The following is an 18,872-nucleotide window of genomic DNA, read 5'->3' on the forward strand; positions in this document are numbered from 1 at the left end:
TGAACTTCTGCTATGATCACTAACATCCAGTCAAAACCTAGGAAAAGGTCCCCACATGACTTCAGCATGCCAAATCATGCTGAGGTGTGGAACAGCCAATCCTTGCAGAGCTGCTGAAGAAAGGAGTGGGGGTGGGAATTAAAAAAAATAATGCATGTCTTAGGCTAGTGCACGAGATATGCAAATCACCTGTCGATCACAGCAAGGGGGAAGAACGGACAAAGATTTCACAGTTTGTCCGTTTTATTTCACTGAAAAAAGATATGAGGATTGCTCAGATCTGGATTAACTCTTTGTGGCAAGACTGGGCACAGCTGATCTTAAATCCCATACTATATATTGTGCCAGACAAAAAAAAAATCGGGTTTACATCCACTTTAATCCTCAAGAGCCTGGGCCCATGTTGTGTAAAGCAAAAGTATTATTGTGAAATGTAGTTCTGAGGGAATGGACGGCAGTGCATGCCTACATCAATAACAACTGATTTAGGGTACCCTGCTGGTTCCTCCTCACATCAGCTGCTCGTACAACAATTTTACAAGGCTGGGGATGATGTCAGAGGGCTTATTAAAAGCTATTTCTTGACAGAGGATGAAGGTAAAGATGAAAATCCATGTAGGAACATCTTCTAGATGGAGAGAGGGTGGTTTGTGATAAAAGTGGATCATGCCTATACAAATACTTTATACAAGAGCAAAATAAATACCTGGACATTCATAGGTGCAAGGATCAGCAGAATCGATTAAGCCAGGAATCCCATCAGTAACAGGACATAAGACTGACTTGATTTTCTCCTCCCAATCTGCATAATATACATTCAAAGCTTGACGTGAGCCAGGCCTCCGCCAGTGCTTGGTCATCTTTGCCCTCACAAACCTTTTGCAGTCTGCAAATCTCTTTTTGCAAGTATCCACATTGCGAACACTGACACCCAAGCCATTTATTGATTCCAAAATGTCTCTCCATGTTCTTTTTTTCTCAAAGTTTGACGTCCTGGAGGCATCATCCCCATATAATTTGGAATAATTTTCCAGTACTTTAGTGACTAAAAGATCATTCTCCTCTTCTGTGAATTTTATGTTTCTCATTCTGTCCTTATATGAGCCGCCACTTGTCCCCTGCTCAGGATCCGAAAAAGAGTTTTCATTCTTATGCCAAGCATGGCGGTTAACACCAGTTTCTTGTCGTCTCTTACTCCGCCATTTTCCTCTTTCCTTAATGCCATGATTGTGTTCTGAATCAGAGTCTAATCTATCATGTGACTGCAAACTGGAGTCCTTACTAACCCTGCCCTGAACTACTACTGAACCAGTCCCTATCTGCTCCAGTCCAGCTTCACTCCAATCTTCTGCCATGATCAACTGATAAAAACATTTAATGCCAAACTGACAATAAATTTAATTTAAACATTACATATTTACTGGGAACAATAACATCATTGCAGACAACTTTCACCATGGCATCAAATTTAAACCGCAGTGAGAAAAAAAAAAAAACATTTTTAAATATGCCTGATAACTGAATTTAACATATATGATGATTTAATAAATCCTATAATTTCATAAAAATCCAAGCAAATGTACCTTATACATTCAGTGTATATCTATTTACTAAACATTGCTAAACTTTTTTGCTTCATTTGCAGTATAATTAATACTGATATTACTTCCTTGTATGACAGTCATAATATCCCGTATATTGTTCAAAAACTACATCTTTCAAAATCCTACATTTTCTAATTATACACAATGTCTTTAACAACTAAACTTTTTAACATAAACTTCGGGCCCAATTTATACACAAGCACAAATAAAAAATATTTAATAGATAATACGCTTTCTAATTAGACAGATTCTGACAGTTTCTTCTAGATGGTATCCTTAAAAGATATTATATTATATTAAAATATGTCTACCCCAAACCTTTTTGGATTATGTAATATCTTTGTTTTTATGATACCTGTTTCTTGAGCTAGAGGCAACCACTACAAGTTTTCTAAACTATAGTGTACTGCTAATCTTGACATGGCTTATTAATTTTTTTGATGTCTTCTCCTTCTACTTTCACCGTATGGAGGAGCACATTCTGTAACATAAACATAAACCGGTGTTAATTTAAGAATACAATATCAGAGAATACAATACATAACTGTTAGAAAAATCAACCCTTTTTGAAAAAGTCTACTGAGTACCAATGCGCTTATATTTTTTACCATGACCTCAGACTTTGCAGGTTATCCCCAAACTTTGAAATCCACCAGAGCACTGTTACAAGCATTATTAAGAAATTAAAATAATATGAAGAAAAAGAAAACCACAACGCCATCTACGAAGGCAGGCCATAACTCAGTGAGTATTTGGTAAGCTAATGAAGCTTAGCAATCAATCCTACAAGAATCAAACTCTAAATTGTGGTGGGGGCATGCCCATACTCAAAAGGTGATAACAGCAAGCAAACGCTCGTGCGCATTTAGACTTCTTTCACACTGAGGCACTTTGCAGGCGCTACGGCACTAAAAATAGCGCCTGCATACCACCTGTAAAGAGCCTCTCCTGTCTCTCCAGTGTGAAAGCCCGAGGGCTTTTACACTGGAGCGATGCGCTTGCAGAATGTTAAAAAAACTCCTGCAAGTAGCATCTTTGGAACGGTGAAGGAGCAGTGTATAACAAGCAGGACAAAACTCTGGATAGTCACACACTGGAAAGACTTGAAATCCCTTCTTTACTTGAAACAACGTGGGTCACATCAAAACAAGATAAAAAAATACACAGCAAAAGGAATAACAGGGTACAGGAAAAACTGACGCGTTTAGCTAGGAGTAAGCACTGTTTACGGTGCGAAACACGTCAGCATTTTCCTGTACCCTGTTATTCCTTTTGCTGTGGATTTTTTTATTCTGTTTTGATGTGACCCACGTTGTTTCAATTAAAGATGGGATTTCAAGTCTTTTTCCAGTGTGTGACTATCCAGAGATTTGTCCTACTTGTTTGCTCAGTGTGTGTGTAATGGTCAGCACCTGGGGCTCATCAATAGGAGACAGAGCTTCAGTCCTCGAGGATTACCTTGGAGCGGTGGTTCATCCTTTCTATCGAAGGAGCAGTGTATACATCACTGCAGCGGCACTTTGCGGGTCGTCTTAACCCTTTTTCGGCCACTAGCGGGGGTTAAAACTGCCCCGCTAATGGGCAAAAACCGCAGCAAAAACAACGGTAAAGTGCCGCACCGCCAACACCCCAGTGTGAAAGGGGCCTTAGTGTGATGTCCAGGTGGTCAATTACTTAAGGGATGGTTTCTCTGGCTTTCCTGCCCTCCAGGATAGGGGATATCCTAATAGTCACAGAAAAAGTAGAGAAAAGAGGACGCACCAGCCTAATGCATTATCCCAAGTAAATTTATTGATAAAAACAAAGTAAAAACTAAAACTTCTTTATAGCGGGACACTACTATACCCGGCTCAGTCACGGAGGAGCCACGCTAGGAGAGTGTCTACACATTTGTATGGTTAGTAAAAACTTTTATATGGATGCCCTTGCTAAGATTCCTATATCTTGCACTTACTAACTCGCTATATTCTCCCTATACATTGTAGACACCCTGGAAGCAGGCTGAAAAGCTTGTGGGTGCGCTATCCTTTGTAGCCCAGTCTACTCCTAATGGGCTTCTGGATACCCCTAGTGGTCTAACACCAAATAGTGGATTATAGGAAAGAATTTCCATTCCTCTATTAAGCATGTAAGTTGACAGATTATAATTCTCTTTCTTTTTATAAATTAATATGATTATTAAATTAATATGCCTTTTTGATAAAATAAATATACAAGTAGTACCAATATGTAGATTTTCTAATGTCCCAAAAAAATTATTTTCAAAAAAATTATTTTCAAAGAAGTATTAAGGTTCATTATTAATTAATATTATTATAGTGAATAATTTGATAGATACTCCTCTCTCTTTCCTACTGTATATATCTACACTGCTATGGATATAAAAAATGGAACTAGGTTGGGTTAAATATAGAATTTATTTGTAAAGATAGTTATAAATGAAAAATGAAAGAACTCGTTTTACACAAAATAAATTTTCTTTATTAATTTGTCCTGACTAGCCATCGTCTGTGCCCTCCTTGCTGTATTATTTGGCTGCTGGGCCCGCTGCCCTTGCATCTTTTATTATATCTGGACGACTTTTTCTGCGGTAGATGGGTTGGTGAAGTGGGGGTAAGCATACCTTTCTACCTAAAGCCTTATTCATACCTTTTTGACAGTATGTTTGAGTATATATATAGAGTCATGTAAACTGCTCTTAAATTTGTTTTTGTAACTAAATTTGTTTTTTATGTGATTTTGTTATTATTTTGGTAGTTTGTATATCCTCTGATGAAGCAATAAGCGAAACATGTCGGGATAAGCAAATTACAACTACCTCAACTGAACTATTACCTGGACCGCAAGTTATATATAACATCCTTGTATGATTATAAGGCTGCTTTCTCTGTTTGTTTTTATGGGATTGTTGTTACAATAAAATATTTAAAAACTTTTTATATATATATATCTTTCTCTTTTTGAATATTGCACCCTTAACGTCCCATCTTTTTGCTTTGGACTCTGCTTTTCCAAAACTTTTGAAAAAGTAAAAACTACTCACAGACACGTGGAGAAATATCACTTGTATGACCACCTATGTGTGGCAATCAGTCCTGAAACCAAAAGTTTAGAGATGGCAAAGGAAAGGACCTCAGGGTCACCGCTGTCTGTCGCGTCTGTCGATTTAATCTCAAAATACAGAAATGTTTCCTCACAGTAAAATCTGTGAAAATGTGGAATAGGCTCCCTCTAGAGGTGGTTCTGGCAAGCTCAGTAGATTGCTTTAAAAGTTCTGGATTCTTTCCAAAATGTACATTATATAAATGGGTACTAACATTTATAGGTAAAGTTGATCCAGGGAAAATTTGATTGCCTCTCTGATTTTTCCCCTGCTGTAGCAAATTGCAGCATGCTTTGCTAGGGTTTTTTGCCTTCCTCTGGATCAACTGTGGGTAAAGGATTGTGTACATGACTTTTTTTTTTTTCTTGGTTGAATTGGATGGACTGTGTCTAACTATGTAACTATGTAATCAAAAACCGAAACAAATTGCACATGTTTACTTGATATCAACATATGAGTCTCTGGAATTATACAGTAAATGATGCATACACAAGTCAGAGTGTTTGTGCAGTATGCATTATTTATAAATCTTACGTTTATTTACAGTGTTTTGTAAAAGTATTCACCCCCCCCCCTTGGCTTTTTACCTATTTTGTTACATTACAGCCTTTGGTTCAATTTTTTTTACTCTGAATTATATGTGATTGATCAGAACACAATAGTCTAAGTTGGTGAAGTAAAATTTGAAAAATATATACATACAACTATTTTTCAGAAATAAAAACTGATAATTGGCATGTACGTATGTATTTCCCCCTTTCTTATGAAGCTAATAAAAAGCTCTGCTGCAACCAATTACATTCAGAAATCACATACTGTATTTATTGGCTTATAACACTCACTTTTTCACTATGAAAATCGGGTGCAAATAGCATGTGCGTGTTATACGCCAATACTTCAATTTTAGCTGCCTCGGAGGGGACAGGGAGGGGGGTGGGACGAGCGCCGTCAGGTTACATACAGTGAGAATCTCCTGTTTACTTGGCGGCAATAGTAATAGGAAGCCGCTGCATTGATGGCACTTGTGAGGCTACAGATGGGCATTGATCAGGCTGCATTGATGGTAATGGTGAGGCTGTAGATGGGCACTGACCCTTATTTTGCTTCAAAGTTCCTTATTTAAAATTTAAATTTTTTCCTGAAACTTCCCTCTTAAAATGAATGTGTGTGTTATACACCTGTGCATGTTATACGCCGATAAATACGGTAATTAGTGAAATGATGTCCACCTGTGTGCAAAGTGTCACATGAACTGTCATTACATATATACACCTTTTTGAAAGGCCCCAGAGGCTACAACACCTAAGCAAGAGGCATCACTAACCAAACACTGCCATGAAGAGCAAGGAGCACTTCCAAACAAGTAAGGCACAATGTTGTTGAGAAGTACAAGTCAGGGTTAGGTTATAAAAAAATCCAAATCTTTAATGATCCCTAGGAGCACCATCAAATCTATCATAACCAAATGGAAAGAATATGGCACAACAGCAAACCTGCCAAGAGACGGCCACACAGCAAAACTCACAGACCGGGCAAGGAGGGCAATAATCAGAGAGACAGCACAGAGACCAAAAGGTAATCCTGGAGGAGCTGCAGAGTTCCACAGCAGAGACTGGAGTATCTGTATATTGAACTACAATAAGCCGTACGCTCCATAGAGTTGGGCTTTATGGCAGAGTGGCCAGAAGAAAGCCATTGCGAAAGGGCATGTGGGAGACTCCCAAAATTTATGGAGGAAGGTGCTCTGGTCTGATGAGACGAAAATTGAACTTTTTGGCCATCAAAAAAAACACTATGTCTGGCGCAAACCCAACACACCATCACATCACATCACCCAAAGAACACCATACCAACAGTGAAACATGGTGGTGGAAGCATCATGCTGTGGGGATGTTTTTCAGCAGTCAGGACTGGGAAACTGGTCAGAGTTGAGGGAAAGAAGGATGGTGCTAAATACAGGGATATATTTGAGCAAAACTTGTACCAGTCTGTGTGTGATTTGAGGTTAGGACAGAGGTTCACCTTCCAGCAGGACAATGACCCCAAACACCCTGCTAAAGCAACACTTGATTGGTTTAAGGGGAAACATGTAAATGTGTTGGAATGGCCTTGTCAAAGCCCAGACCTTAATCCAATAGAAAATCTGTGGTCAGACTTAAAGATTGCTGTTCAAAAGCGCAAACTATCCAACTTGAAGGAGCTGGAGCAGTTTTGCAAGGAGGAATAGGCAAATATCCCAGTGGTAAGATGCGGTAAGCTCATAGAGACTTATCCAAAGTGACTTGGAGCTGTGATAGACGCAAAAGATGGCTCTACAAAGTATTGACTTTATGGGGGGGTGAATAGTTATGCACATTTACTTTTTCTGTTATTTTGTCCTATTTGTTGTTTGCTTCACAATAAACAACAAAAAATCTCCAAAGTTGGGGTCATGTTCTGTAAATTAAATGATGCAAATCCTCAAACAATCCATGTTAATTCCAGGTTGTGAGGCACAAAACAGGAGAAATGCCAAGGGGGTAAATACTTTTGCAAGGCAAAGAGAGTACACCCCTCTCATTTTTATAAATATTTTACTATATCCTTTCATGTGACAACACTGAAGAAATTACTTTAATTTGCTACAATGTAAAGTAGTTACTGTACAGCTTGTATAACAGTGTAACTTTGCTGTCCCCTCAAAATAACAATTAATGTCTAAACAGCTGGCAACAAAAGTAAGTAAACCCCTAAGTGAAAATGTACAAACTGGGCGCAAAGTGTCAATATTTTGTGTGCCCACCATTATTTTCCAGCACTACCTTAACCCTCTTGGGCATAGGGGTCTCAAACTGGCAGCCCTCCAGCTGTTGGGAAACTACAAGTCCCATGAGGCATTGCAAAGCTGACAGTTACAAGCATGATTCCCACAGGCAGAGGCTGGAGGGCCGCCAGTTTGAGACCCCTGCTCTTGGGCATAGAGTTCACCAGAGCTTCACAGGTTGCCACTGGAGTCCTCTTCCACTCCTCCCTGATGACTTTACAGAGCTGATGGACTTTAGAGAACTTGTGCTCCTCCACCTTCTGTTTGAGGATGCCCCACAGATGCTTACTAGCGTTTAGGTCTGGAGACATGCTTGGCCAGTCCATCACCTTTACCCTTAGCTTCTTTAGCAAGGCAGTGGTCATATTGGAGGTGTGTTTGGGGTCATTTTTATGATGGAATACTGCCCTGAGGCCCAGTCTCTGGAGGGAGGGGATCATGCTCTGTTTCAATATGTCACGCTCCTTGTTGGCATTCGTGGTTCCCTCAATGAACTGTAGCTCCCAGTGCTGGCAGTACTCATGCAGCCCGACCATGACACTCCCACCATCATGTTTGACTGTAGGCAAGACACACTTGACTTTGTACTCTTCACTTGGTTGCCGCTGCACTCGCTTGACACCATCTGAACCAAATAAGATTATCTTGGTTCCAGTAATCCATGTCCTTAGTCTGCTTGTCTTCAGAAAACTGTTTGTGGACTTTTTTGTGCTTCGTCTTTAGACGAGGCCTCCTTCTGGGACAACAGCCATGCAGACCAATTTGATGCAGTGTGCGGCATATGGTCTGAGCACTGACAGGTTTACCTCCCACCCCTTCAACGTCTGCAGCAATGCTGGCCAACACTCATACGTCTATTTACCAAAGACAACCTCAGAATATGACACTGAGCATGTGCACTCAACATCTTTTCGACCATGGCGAGGCCTGTTCCCAGTGAAACCTGTCCTGTTAAACCACTGTATGGTCTTGGCCACTGTACTGTAGCTCAATTTCAGGGTGTTGGCAAGCTTCTTATAGCCTATGCCATCTTTATTTAGAGCAACAATTCTTTTTTTTTTCAGATCCCTGGAGAGTTCTTTGCCATGAGGTGCCATGTTGAACTTCCAGTGACCAGTATGAGAGAGTGAGAGCGATAACACCAAATTTAACACACCTGCTCCCCATTCACACATGAAAACTTGTAACACTAATGAGTCAAATGACACAGGGGAGGGAAAATGCCTAATTGGACACAATTTGGACATTTTTATTTAGGGGTGTACTCACTTTTGTTACTAGCAATTTAGACATTAATGGTTGTGTCTTGAGTTATTTTGAGGGGACAGTAAATTTATACTGTTATACAAACTGTACACTCACTACTTTACATTGGAGCAAAGTGTAATTTCTTCAGTGTCGTCACATGAAAAGATATAATAAAATATTGCCAAAAATGGGAGGGGTGTACTCACTTTTGTGAGATACTGTAGAAGAGGCAAACACCGCTATTATTAAAAATTCCAGATTCGTGGCAGTGGGGTCAGTGCTGGGGGTGTGTTACTTATTTGCACTTGAGGGCAATATGGCACTATCATGTTATCACTAATGTAGTAGGAACACTATACCAATGAAATCAAAGTAGTGCAGGCAGTATACCACACCAATTTAATGGGGGCACTACTACCAGTCACTTCAATGCAATAAAGGTACTTCAGCACTGACATCCACGTAGTGAAGGCACTACACTACTGACACCAATGTACAACTGCAATGGGGACACTACATGACTGATATTAAAACGGTTTTAAACTCTAAACCAAAAATGTTATATATTGCAGCCAGGGCTGGCCCAAGACATTGTGCTACCTGGGTCCAGGAATGAAATGCGCTTGTGTGTGTGTGCATGCTACGGAACGGGACGCGTGGATGAATGCTCGGTAACATGTGCATAGCAGGAAAGATGCAATTCTCTGGTGGCCCATAAAAGGCTGCTCTGAATCTCCTCTCATTGCTGAATTGTCTTCAGCTCTCCCTGAACTCCTGAACCCCTATCTGCTTCCTGTACCTCCTGTTGTGACCCAAATTGTTCTTGACCTGCCCTGATCTTCTCCTGGTCTGTCTTTTATTTAAGGCTAGTGATCACATGAAGCCATGTACTATCACATAGGTTTTTGGATCCTTTTTAATACATAATGATAACAGAAACCACCCAAATGGCCTGATAAAAAAAATGGCATACCCTTTAATGTTTGGCCCTGGTACAGACCCAGAAGGTGGCGCACATAGGTTAAAATGGCAATTAAAGGTTATTTTCTCCCATTTATGGCTTTTTAAATCACAATTAGTGTCTGTGTATAAATAGTCAATGAGTTTGTTAGCTTTCACTTGGATGCTCTAAGCAGGCTAGACACTGAGTGATGGGGAGGTAGAAAAGAACAGCCAAAAGACCTGTGTAACAAAGTAATGGAACTTTATAAAGATGGAAAAGGATATAAAAAGATACCCAAGGCCTTGAATATGCCAGTCATTACTGTTTAATGTCTTATTAAGTAGTGTCAAATTCGGGGCTCTTTTCATACCAAGCCAAGGTCAGGTAGACCAAGAAAGATTGTAGTCACAACTGATCGAAGAATTGCCCAGGATACAAAGGAAAACCCACAGGTAACCTCAGGAGAAATACAGTCTGCTCTCCAAAAAGATGGTGTGGTTGTTTTTAAGGAGCACAATACAACGATACTTGAACAAAAAAGAGCTGCATGGTTGAGCTGCCAGAAGGAAGCAAACAACAAATAGGACAAAAAATGTGCATAACTATTCACCCCCCTAAAGTCAACACTTTGTAGAGACACCTTTTGCAGCTATCACAGCTCCAAGTCACTTTGGCTAAGTCTCTATGAGCTTGCTACATCTTCCAACTGGGATTTTTGCCCATTCTTCCTTGCAAAACTGTTCCAGCGCCTTCAAGTTGTATGATTTGCGCTTGTGAACAGTACTCTTTAAGTCTGACCACAGATGTTCTATGGGATTGAGGTCTGAGCTTTGACTAGGCCATTCCAACACATTTACATGTGTCCCATAACGTTGCTGACCGCCGGCAGTCAAATGACGGCCAGGCGGCGCACCTACTGTGGCGGGAGGCCGTCATATGACGTCCTCCCGTTTAAACAGGGAATGCGTGCAATCGTGCGCGCGCATCCCTGTTTCTTCGGTGGCGGCGTTTCACGGAGACACCGCTCGCCACCGAAGGGGGTGAACAGCCATTGTTTATGGCTGTTTACCACGTGATCGGCCGTGATGAAGTCACGGCCAATCACAGATGGTCACACCCCGACTGTGCACGGGAACACTGCTCGTCACCGACGCTGGTGAACAGCCATTGGCAGGCTGTTTACCCATGTGATCGGCTGTGATCCTTTCACAGCCGATCACTAAAATGTAAACAAACCGCGGTAATGAGATGTTACCGGGTTGTTATCCTCCTCACACCGATCGTGTGTGAGGAGGAGATTGTTACTGCCTAGTGTACACCAATCACACTGATTGCCCCCCCCCCCCAATAAAGAGGACCTGTCACCACCCCTCATAGTACTTGTCAATCACAGTCCGTCAGAGTACCTGTCACAGTCCCTCAGAGTATTTGAGTACCTGTCACAGTCCATCTGAGTATCCGAGTACCTGTCACAGTTCATCTGAGTACCTGTCACGGTCCATCAGAGTACCCGAGTACCTGTCACGGTCCATCAGAGTACCTGAGTACCTGTCACGGCCCATCAGAGTACCCGAGTACCTGTCACGGCCCATCAGAGTACCCGAGTACCTGTCACGGTCCATCAGAGTACCCAAGTACCTGTTACGGTCCATCAGAGTACCAGAGTACCTGTCACAGTCCATCAGAGTACCCGAGTACCTGTCACAGTCCATCGGGGTACCCGAGTACCTGTCATCTCCATCAGAGTACCCGAGTACCTGTTATGGTCCATCAGAGTACCCTAGTATCTCTCAAGGTCCATCAGAGTACCCGAGTACCTGTCACAGCCCATCAAAGTACCCGAGTACCTGTCACGGTTCATCCGAGTACCCGAGTAGCTGTCACAGCCCATCAAAGTACCCGAGTACCTGTCACGGTTCATCCAAGTACCCGGGTGCCTGTCACAGCCCATCAGAGTACCCGAGTACCTGTCACAGCCCATCTAAGTACCTGAGTACCTGTCACAGTTCATCTGAGTACCCGAGTACCTGTCACAGTTCATCTGAGTACCTGTCCCAGTCCATCTGAGTACCTGTCACAGTTCATCTTAGTACCCGAGTACCTGTCACAGTCCATATGAGTACCTGTCACTGCCCTTCAGAGTACCCAAATACCAGTCACCAAGCCATCAGCGTACCTGTCACCAGGCCATCGGAGTACCCAAAAACCTGTCACCAGGCCATCAGAGTACCCGAGTACCTGTCACCAGGCCATCAGAGTACCCGAGTACCTATATCCAGCCCATCAGAGTACCCGAGTACCTATTTGCAGCCCATGTCTCATAGAATATATGTTGGGGTGTTTGCTTTCCAAAATGGGGTCATTTTGTCGGTAATTTCACTGTCCTGGTGGTCCAGGACCTTCAAAAGTGTGATGGGTAGGAATGAAATGAGATGTGTCATTTATGCTCCTAGAATGTCTGAACGTATTACTTCAATGTTCAGCCTCTCTATGGGGCCAGGCTGTGTAAAAGTCCTACACATGTGGTATCACCATACTCGGGAGGAGTAGCAGAATGTGTTTTGGGGTGTAATTTTTGCTATATACATGCTATGTGTAAGAAATATCTTATAAATTGACAATTTTGTGTAAAAAAAAATGCATTTAATTTTTTTCCACATATTCCAAAAACTTCTGGAAAAAAATGAACCGTTCAAAAGACTCATTATGCCTCACAGATTATATGTTGGGGTGTTTGCTTTCCATAATGGGGTCATTTTATGGGAAATTCCATTGTCCTGGTACTCCAGGGGCTTCAAAAGTGTAATAGGTGATTGAGAAATGAGATGCGTAATGTTTGCTCGTAGAACGTCTGAAGGTACTGCATCAATGTTGGTGCTCTGTATGTGACCAGGCTGTGTAAAAGTCTCACACATGTGGTATTGCCGTACTCGGAAAGAGTAGCAGAATGTATTTTGGGGTGTAATTTGTTGTATGCATATGCTGTATGTGAGAAATAAGCTGATAATATGAAAATTTTGTAAAAAAAAATAATAATAAAAAAAAAATCTTCATTTTGCAAAGAATTGTGGGAAAAAACGACAACTTAAAAAAACTCACCATTCTACTTACTTAATACCTTGGAATGTCTACTTTGTAAAAAGGGGTCATTTGGGGGGTATTTGTACTTTCCTGACTTGTTAGTGTCTCAAGGAATGAGATACACCTGATGTACTGAAGGCCTGATCAGATGTGATCAATTTTCAGCGATTGGCACCATAGTTTGTAGACTCTATAACTTTCACAAAGACCAAATAATATATACTAATGTGGGTTATTTTTACCAAAGATATGTAGCAGTATAAGAAAAATTACTAATTAGCAAAAATTTATGACAGAAACAAAGAAAAGGGCATTTTTTTCACAAAATTTACGTTTTATTTTATTTATAGCACAAAAAATAAAAAACCCACTAGTGATTAAATACCACTAAAAAAAAGCTCTATTTGTGTGGAAAAAAGGACGCAAGTTTCATATGGTTATAGTGTTGCATGACTGAGTAATTGTCATTCAAACTGTGAGAGCGCTGAAACCTGAAAATTGGTCTGGTCAGGAAGGGGGTGTAAGTGCCCTGTATTGAGGTGGTTAAACTACTCAAGTGTGTTTGGGGTCATTGTCCTGCTGGAAGGTGAACCTCTGTCCTAACCTCAAATCACACACAGAGTAGTACAGGTTTTGCTCAAGAATATCCCTGTATTTAGCATCATCCATCTTTCCATCAACTCTGACCAGTTTCCGAGTCCCAACTGCTGAAAAACATCCCCAAAGCATGATGCTGCCACCACCATGTTTCACCGTGGGGATGGTGTTCTTTGGGTGATGTGTTGGGTTTGCGCCAGACATAGCTTTTTTTTTTATGGTCAAAAAGTTACATTTTAGTGTCATCAGACCAGAGCACCTTCCTCCATATATTTTGGGAGTCTCCCACATGCCTTTTTGCAAACTCAAAACATAGCCATTATTTTCAGCAAAAAACAAAATGCTATCTTCTGGCCACTCTGCCATAAAGCACCAACTCTATGGAGCGTACAGCTTATTGTCGTCCTATGTGCAGATACTCCAGTCTCTGCTGTGGAACTCTGCATCTCCTCCAGGGTTACCTTAGGTCTCTGTGCTGCCTCTATGATTAATGCCCTCCTTGTCTGGTCTGTGAGTTTTGGTGTGCGGCCGTCTCGGTAATGAGATGTTACCGGGTTGTTATCCTCCTCACACCGATCGTGTGTGAGGAGGAGATTGTTACTGCCTAGTGTACACCAATCACACTGATTGCCCCCCCCCCAATAAAGAGGACCTGTCACCACCCCTCATAGTACTTGTCAATCACAGTCCGTCAGAGTACCTGTCACAGTCCCTCAGAGTATTTGAGTACCTGTCACAGTCCATCTGAGTATCCGAGTACCTGTCACAGTTCATCTGAGTACCTGTCACGGTCCATCAGAGTACCCGAGTACCTGTCACGGTCCATCAGAGTACCTGAGTACCTGTCACGGCCCATCAGAGTACCCGAGTACATGTCACGGCTCATCAGAGTACCCGAGTACCTGTCACGGTCCATCAGAGTACCCAAGTACCTGTTACGGTCCATCAGAGTACCAGAGTACCTGTCACAGTCCATCAGAGTACCCGAGTACCTGTCACAGTCCATCGGGGTACCCGAGTACCTGTCATCTCCATCAGAGTACCCGAGTACCTGTTATGGTCCATCAGAGTACCCTAGTATCTCTCAAGGTCCATCAGAGTACCCGAGTACCTGTCACAGCCCATCAAAGTACCCGAGTACCTGTCACGGTTCATCCGAGTACCCGAGTAGCTGTCACAGCCCATCAAAGTACCCGAGTACCTGTCACGGTTCATCCAAGTACCCGGGTGCCTGTCACAGCCCATCAGAGTACCCGAGTACCTGTCACAGCCCATCTAAGTACCTGAGTACCTGTCACAGTTCATCTGAGTACCCGAGTACCTGTCACAGTTCATCTGAGTACCTGTCCCAGTCCATCTGAGTACCTGTCACAGTTCATCTTAGTACCCGAGTACCTGTCACAGTCCATATGAGTACCTGTCACTGCCCTTCAGAGTACCCAAATACCAGTCACCAAGCCATCAGCGTACCTGTCACCAGGCCATCGGAGTACCCAAAAACCTGTCACCAGGCCATCAGAGTACCCGAGTACCTGTCACCAGGCCATCAGAGTACCCGAGTACCTATATCCAGCCCATCAGAGTACCCGAGTACCTATTTGCAGCCCATGTCTCATAGAATATATGTTGGGGTGTTTGCTTTCCAAAATGGGGTCATTTTGTCGGTAATTTCACTGTCCTGGTGGTCCAGGACCTTCAAAAGTGTGATGGGTAGGAATGAAATGAGATGTGTCATTTATGCTCCTAGAATGTCTGAACGTATTACTTCAATGTTCAGCCTCTCTATGGGGCCAGGCTGTGTAAAAGTCCTACACATGTGGTATCACCATACTCGGGAGGAGTAGCAGAATGTGTTTTGGGGTGTAATTTTTGCTATATACATGCTATGTGTAAGACATATCTTATAAATTGACAATTTTGTGTAAAAAAAAATGCATTTAATTTTTTTCCACATATTCCAAAAACTTCTGGAAAAAAATGAACCGTTCAAAAGACTCATTATGCCTCACAGATTATACGTTGGGGTGTTTGCTTTCCATAATGGGGTCATTTTATGGGAAATTCCATTGTCCTGGTACTCCAGGGGCTTCAAAAGTGTAATAGGTGATTGAGAAATGAGATGCGTAATGTTTGCTCGTAGAACGTCTGAAGGTACTGCATCAATGTTGGTGCTCTGTATGTGACCAGGCTGTGTAAAAGTCTCACACATGTGGTATTGCCGTACTCGGAAAGAGTAGCAGAATGTATTTTGGGGTGTAATTTGTTGTATGCATATGCTGTATGTGAGAAATAAGCTGATAATATGAAAATTTTGTAAAAAAAAATAATAATAAAAAAAAAATCTTCATTTTGCAAAGAATTGTGGGAAAAAACGACAACTTAAAAAAACTCACCATTCTACTTACTTAATACCTTGGAATGTCTACTTTGTAAAAAGGGGTCATTTGGGGGGTATTTGTACTTTCCTGACTTGTTAGTGTCTCAAGGAATGAGATACACCTGATGTACTGAAGGCCTGATCAGATGTGATCAATTTTCAGCGATTGGCACCATAGTTTGTAGACTCTATAACTTTCACAAAGACCAAATAATATATACTAATGTGGGTTATTTTTACCAAAGATATGTAGCAGTATAAGAAAAATTACTAATTAGCAAAAATTTATGACAGAAACAAAGAAAAGGGCATTTTTTTCACAAAATTTACGTTTTATTTTATTTATAGCACAAAAAATAAAAAACCCACTAGTGATTAAATACCACTAAAAAAAAGCTCTATTTGTGTGGAAAAAAGGACGCAAGTTTCATATGGTTATAGTGTTGCATGACTGAGTAATTGTCATTCAAACTGTGAGAGCGCTGAAACCTGAAAATTGGTCTGGTCAGGAAGGGGGTGTAAGTGCCCTGTATTGAGGTGGTTAAACTACTCAAGTGTGTTTGGGGTCATTGTCCTGCTGGAAGGTGAACCTCTGTCCTAACCTCAAATCACACACAGAGTAGTACAGGTTTTGCTCAAGAATATCCCTGTATTTAGCATCATCCATCTTTCCATCAACTCTGACCAGTTTCCGAGTCCCAACTGCTGAAAAACATCCCCAAAGCATGATGCTGCCACCACCATGTTTCACCGTGAGGATGGTGTTCTTTGGGTGATGTGTTGGGTTTGCGCCAGACATAGCTTTTTTTTTTATGGTCAAAAAGTTACATTTTAGTGTCATCAGACCAGAGCACCTTCCTCCATATATTTTGGGAGTCTCCCACATGCCTTTTTGCAAACTCAAAACATAGCCATTATTTTCAGCAAAAAACAAAATGCTATCTTCTGGCCACTCTGCCATAAAGCACCAACTCTATGGAGCGTACAGCTTATTGTCGTCCTATGTGCAGATACTCCAGTCTCTGCTGTGGAACTCTGCATCTCCTCCAGGGTTACCTTAGGTCTCTGTGCTGCCTCTATGATTAATGCCCTCCTTGTCTGGTCTGTGAGTTTTGGTGTGCGGCCGTCTCTTGTCAGGTTTGTGGTTGTGTCATGTTCTTTCCATTTGGTTATGATAGATTTGGATATTTTTTTTATAACCTAACCCTGACTTGTACTTCTCAACAACATTGTCCTTTACTTATTTGGAGAGCTCCTTGGTCTTCTTGGCACTGCTTAGTTAGTGATGCCTCTTGCTTAGGTGTTGCAGCTTCTGGGGCCTTTCAAAAAGGTGTGTATATGTAATGACAGATCATGTGACACTTAGATTGCACACAGGTGGACATAATTTCACTAATTATATGACTTCTTAAGGTAATTGGTTGCACCAGAGCTTTTTATGGGCTTCATAACAAGGGGGGTGAGTACATACACACATGCCACTTATCAGTTTTTTATTTCTGAAAAAATAGTTTTATGTATATATTTTTTTTAATTTTACTTCACCAACTTAGACTATTTTATTCTGATCCATTGCATATAATTCAGATTAAAACATTGAACTAAAGGGTGTAATGTAACAAAATAGGTAAAACGCCAGGAGGGGAATACTTTTGCAAGTCACTGTAACTATGTAAAAGTTCTTGTGAATAATTGTGTAAATTGCTTTAGATAAAAAAGCAATCTTTTTAGTAGTCATTGCCATTTAACTCAGAAGAGGACTGGCACTGGATTGTACAGTTGCAGAGTCTGTTTGGGACATTAACGGAAATGAGATAAGTATTGCATTCAGAGCTGCTATTTTTATTTTTAAAATGTCAGGGGTGTCATTTTTTTTTATCATTTATGAGATGGGCTTCATAATTCCAATACAATTCTTTTGTAAAACAGCCAACATCAGAATGCAACAACATTGGCTATTGGGACCCGGGTTAGACCAATGTGGTATTGAACAGAGATTTACAGTTTATTTTTCATTCTGTATGTATGCACATAAAAGTAAAACTTTTAGTTCTGAGTCGAATGCAAAAACGTATAAAACCTCCAAATCCAAACATCTGTAACATTTGCTGTCATTTTGTAAACGGTAGACTCCACACCCATCTTTGGTATAACGTGATCTTTGTTTTGTTCTTAGTAAAAAAAGGATGTGCCTGTTTATAACATTTCTATACATACAGTATATACACACGTTGTTCTTGCTGTTTATATCGCTAACACTACTACCATAAGATTGCTAACGTTATAAACTATAACAAGTAAACATATAACTATGTAACACAACTCAAGCTCAACGTAAAAAAAAAGCTGAGGCTACAGCTGCATCCTATTTGGACTCTCCTCCTAATGGTATCCCTTTCGATGCTGGTTCCAAGTCACACTAGCACATTGTTAGAAAGAGATGAATCATTTACAAGCCATAGCAACACTTGACGGTGCGAAAAAGTTAAAAATCACCCCCTACCTTCCCCAGCTGAACCCTTTGTCTGACAGCTATGGGAGGTGGAGGGTTTTGGGGCCCAATCAAAAAGAAGATAAAAGGCGTGTGGGAAGTGTAGTTGGAAATGATTTGGCTAGGGTTGCAGTATTAAAAGAATGAACTACATTTCCCGGCGTTGACTGCAAACAGCTGGTCACATGGCCAGCAGAAAGAAGAAACCTGAATTAGTGCATGGTTCATGGATCAATAGGATCAGTGTGTAGCAGTGCATACAGAGTGTAGATTAGGGGAAAATGCAGCTCAAGGCACAAAAGAATGTATGGATTGATGATAAATGCATATGTTATTTAAAGATCTATAGCTTATAGGAAATGTTAGTATTTTTAAATAATATTCAGTGATCTCTGTCTCTTAATAGCTGGTACAGTGCACATGCCAACATCAAGACTGAGAAACAGACAGACCATGATTTGAATATACTGTACATTGCATAATTCCAGCTAATTATGTTCTCACATTTATTTTAAATGTTCTCTATTTGAGTTCCAGGGGCAGTCACAATTTTTTAATGTGTCACCCTCTCATGCCCCTTATGTCTTTAGTAATCCCTGTAGTTTAACCACTTGCTGTCCAGGGC

General features: G+C 41.1%; 1 protein-coding gene across 2 annotated transcripts in view; it reads right to left on the reverse strand.

The window, feature by feature from the left end:
* The window catches only part of LOC143943289 (uncharacterized), a 34,173-nt gene extending 15,804 nt beyond the window's left edge, over window positions 1-18,369 (reverse strand). The window contains exons 1-2 of one of the 2 annotated variants that reach the window (XR_013264905.1): window positions 18,260-18,369; window positions 1,960-2,085 (exon numbers count right to left, since the gene is read on the reverse strand). Coding sequence is in view for 1 of the 2 variants with exons in the window: in XM_077464940.1 (XP_077321066.1) it covers window positions 707-1,355 (649 nt within the window). In the remaining variant the exon portion in view is untranslated. Of the gene's footprint in view, window positions 1-706; window positions 1,761-1,959; window positions 2,086-18,259 lie in introns of those variants that run through there. The other variant, XM_077464940.1, reaches the window with a different exon arrangement.
* Window positions 18,370-18,872: the final 503 nt, after the last annotated feature.

Source organism: Lithobates pipiens, unplaced genomic scaffold (assembly GCF_037356315.1).
Source record: "Lithobates pipiens isolate NorthernLeopardFrog02 unplaced genomic scaffold, aLitPip1_a1.2 Scaffold_30, whole genome shotgun sequence".
Lineage (NCBI taxonomy): Eukaryota > Metazoa > Chordata > Amphibia > Anura > Ranidae > Lithobates > Lithobates pipiens.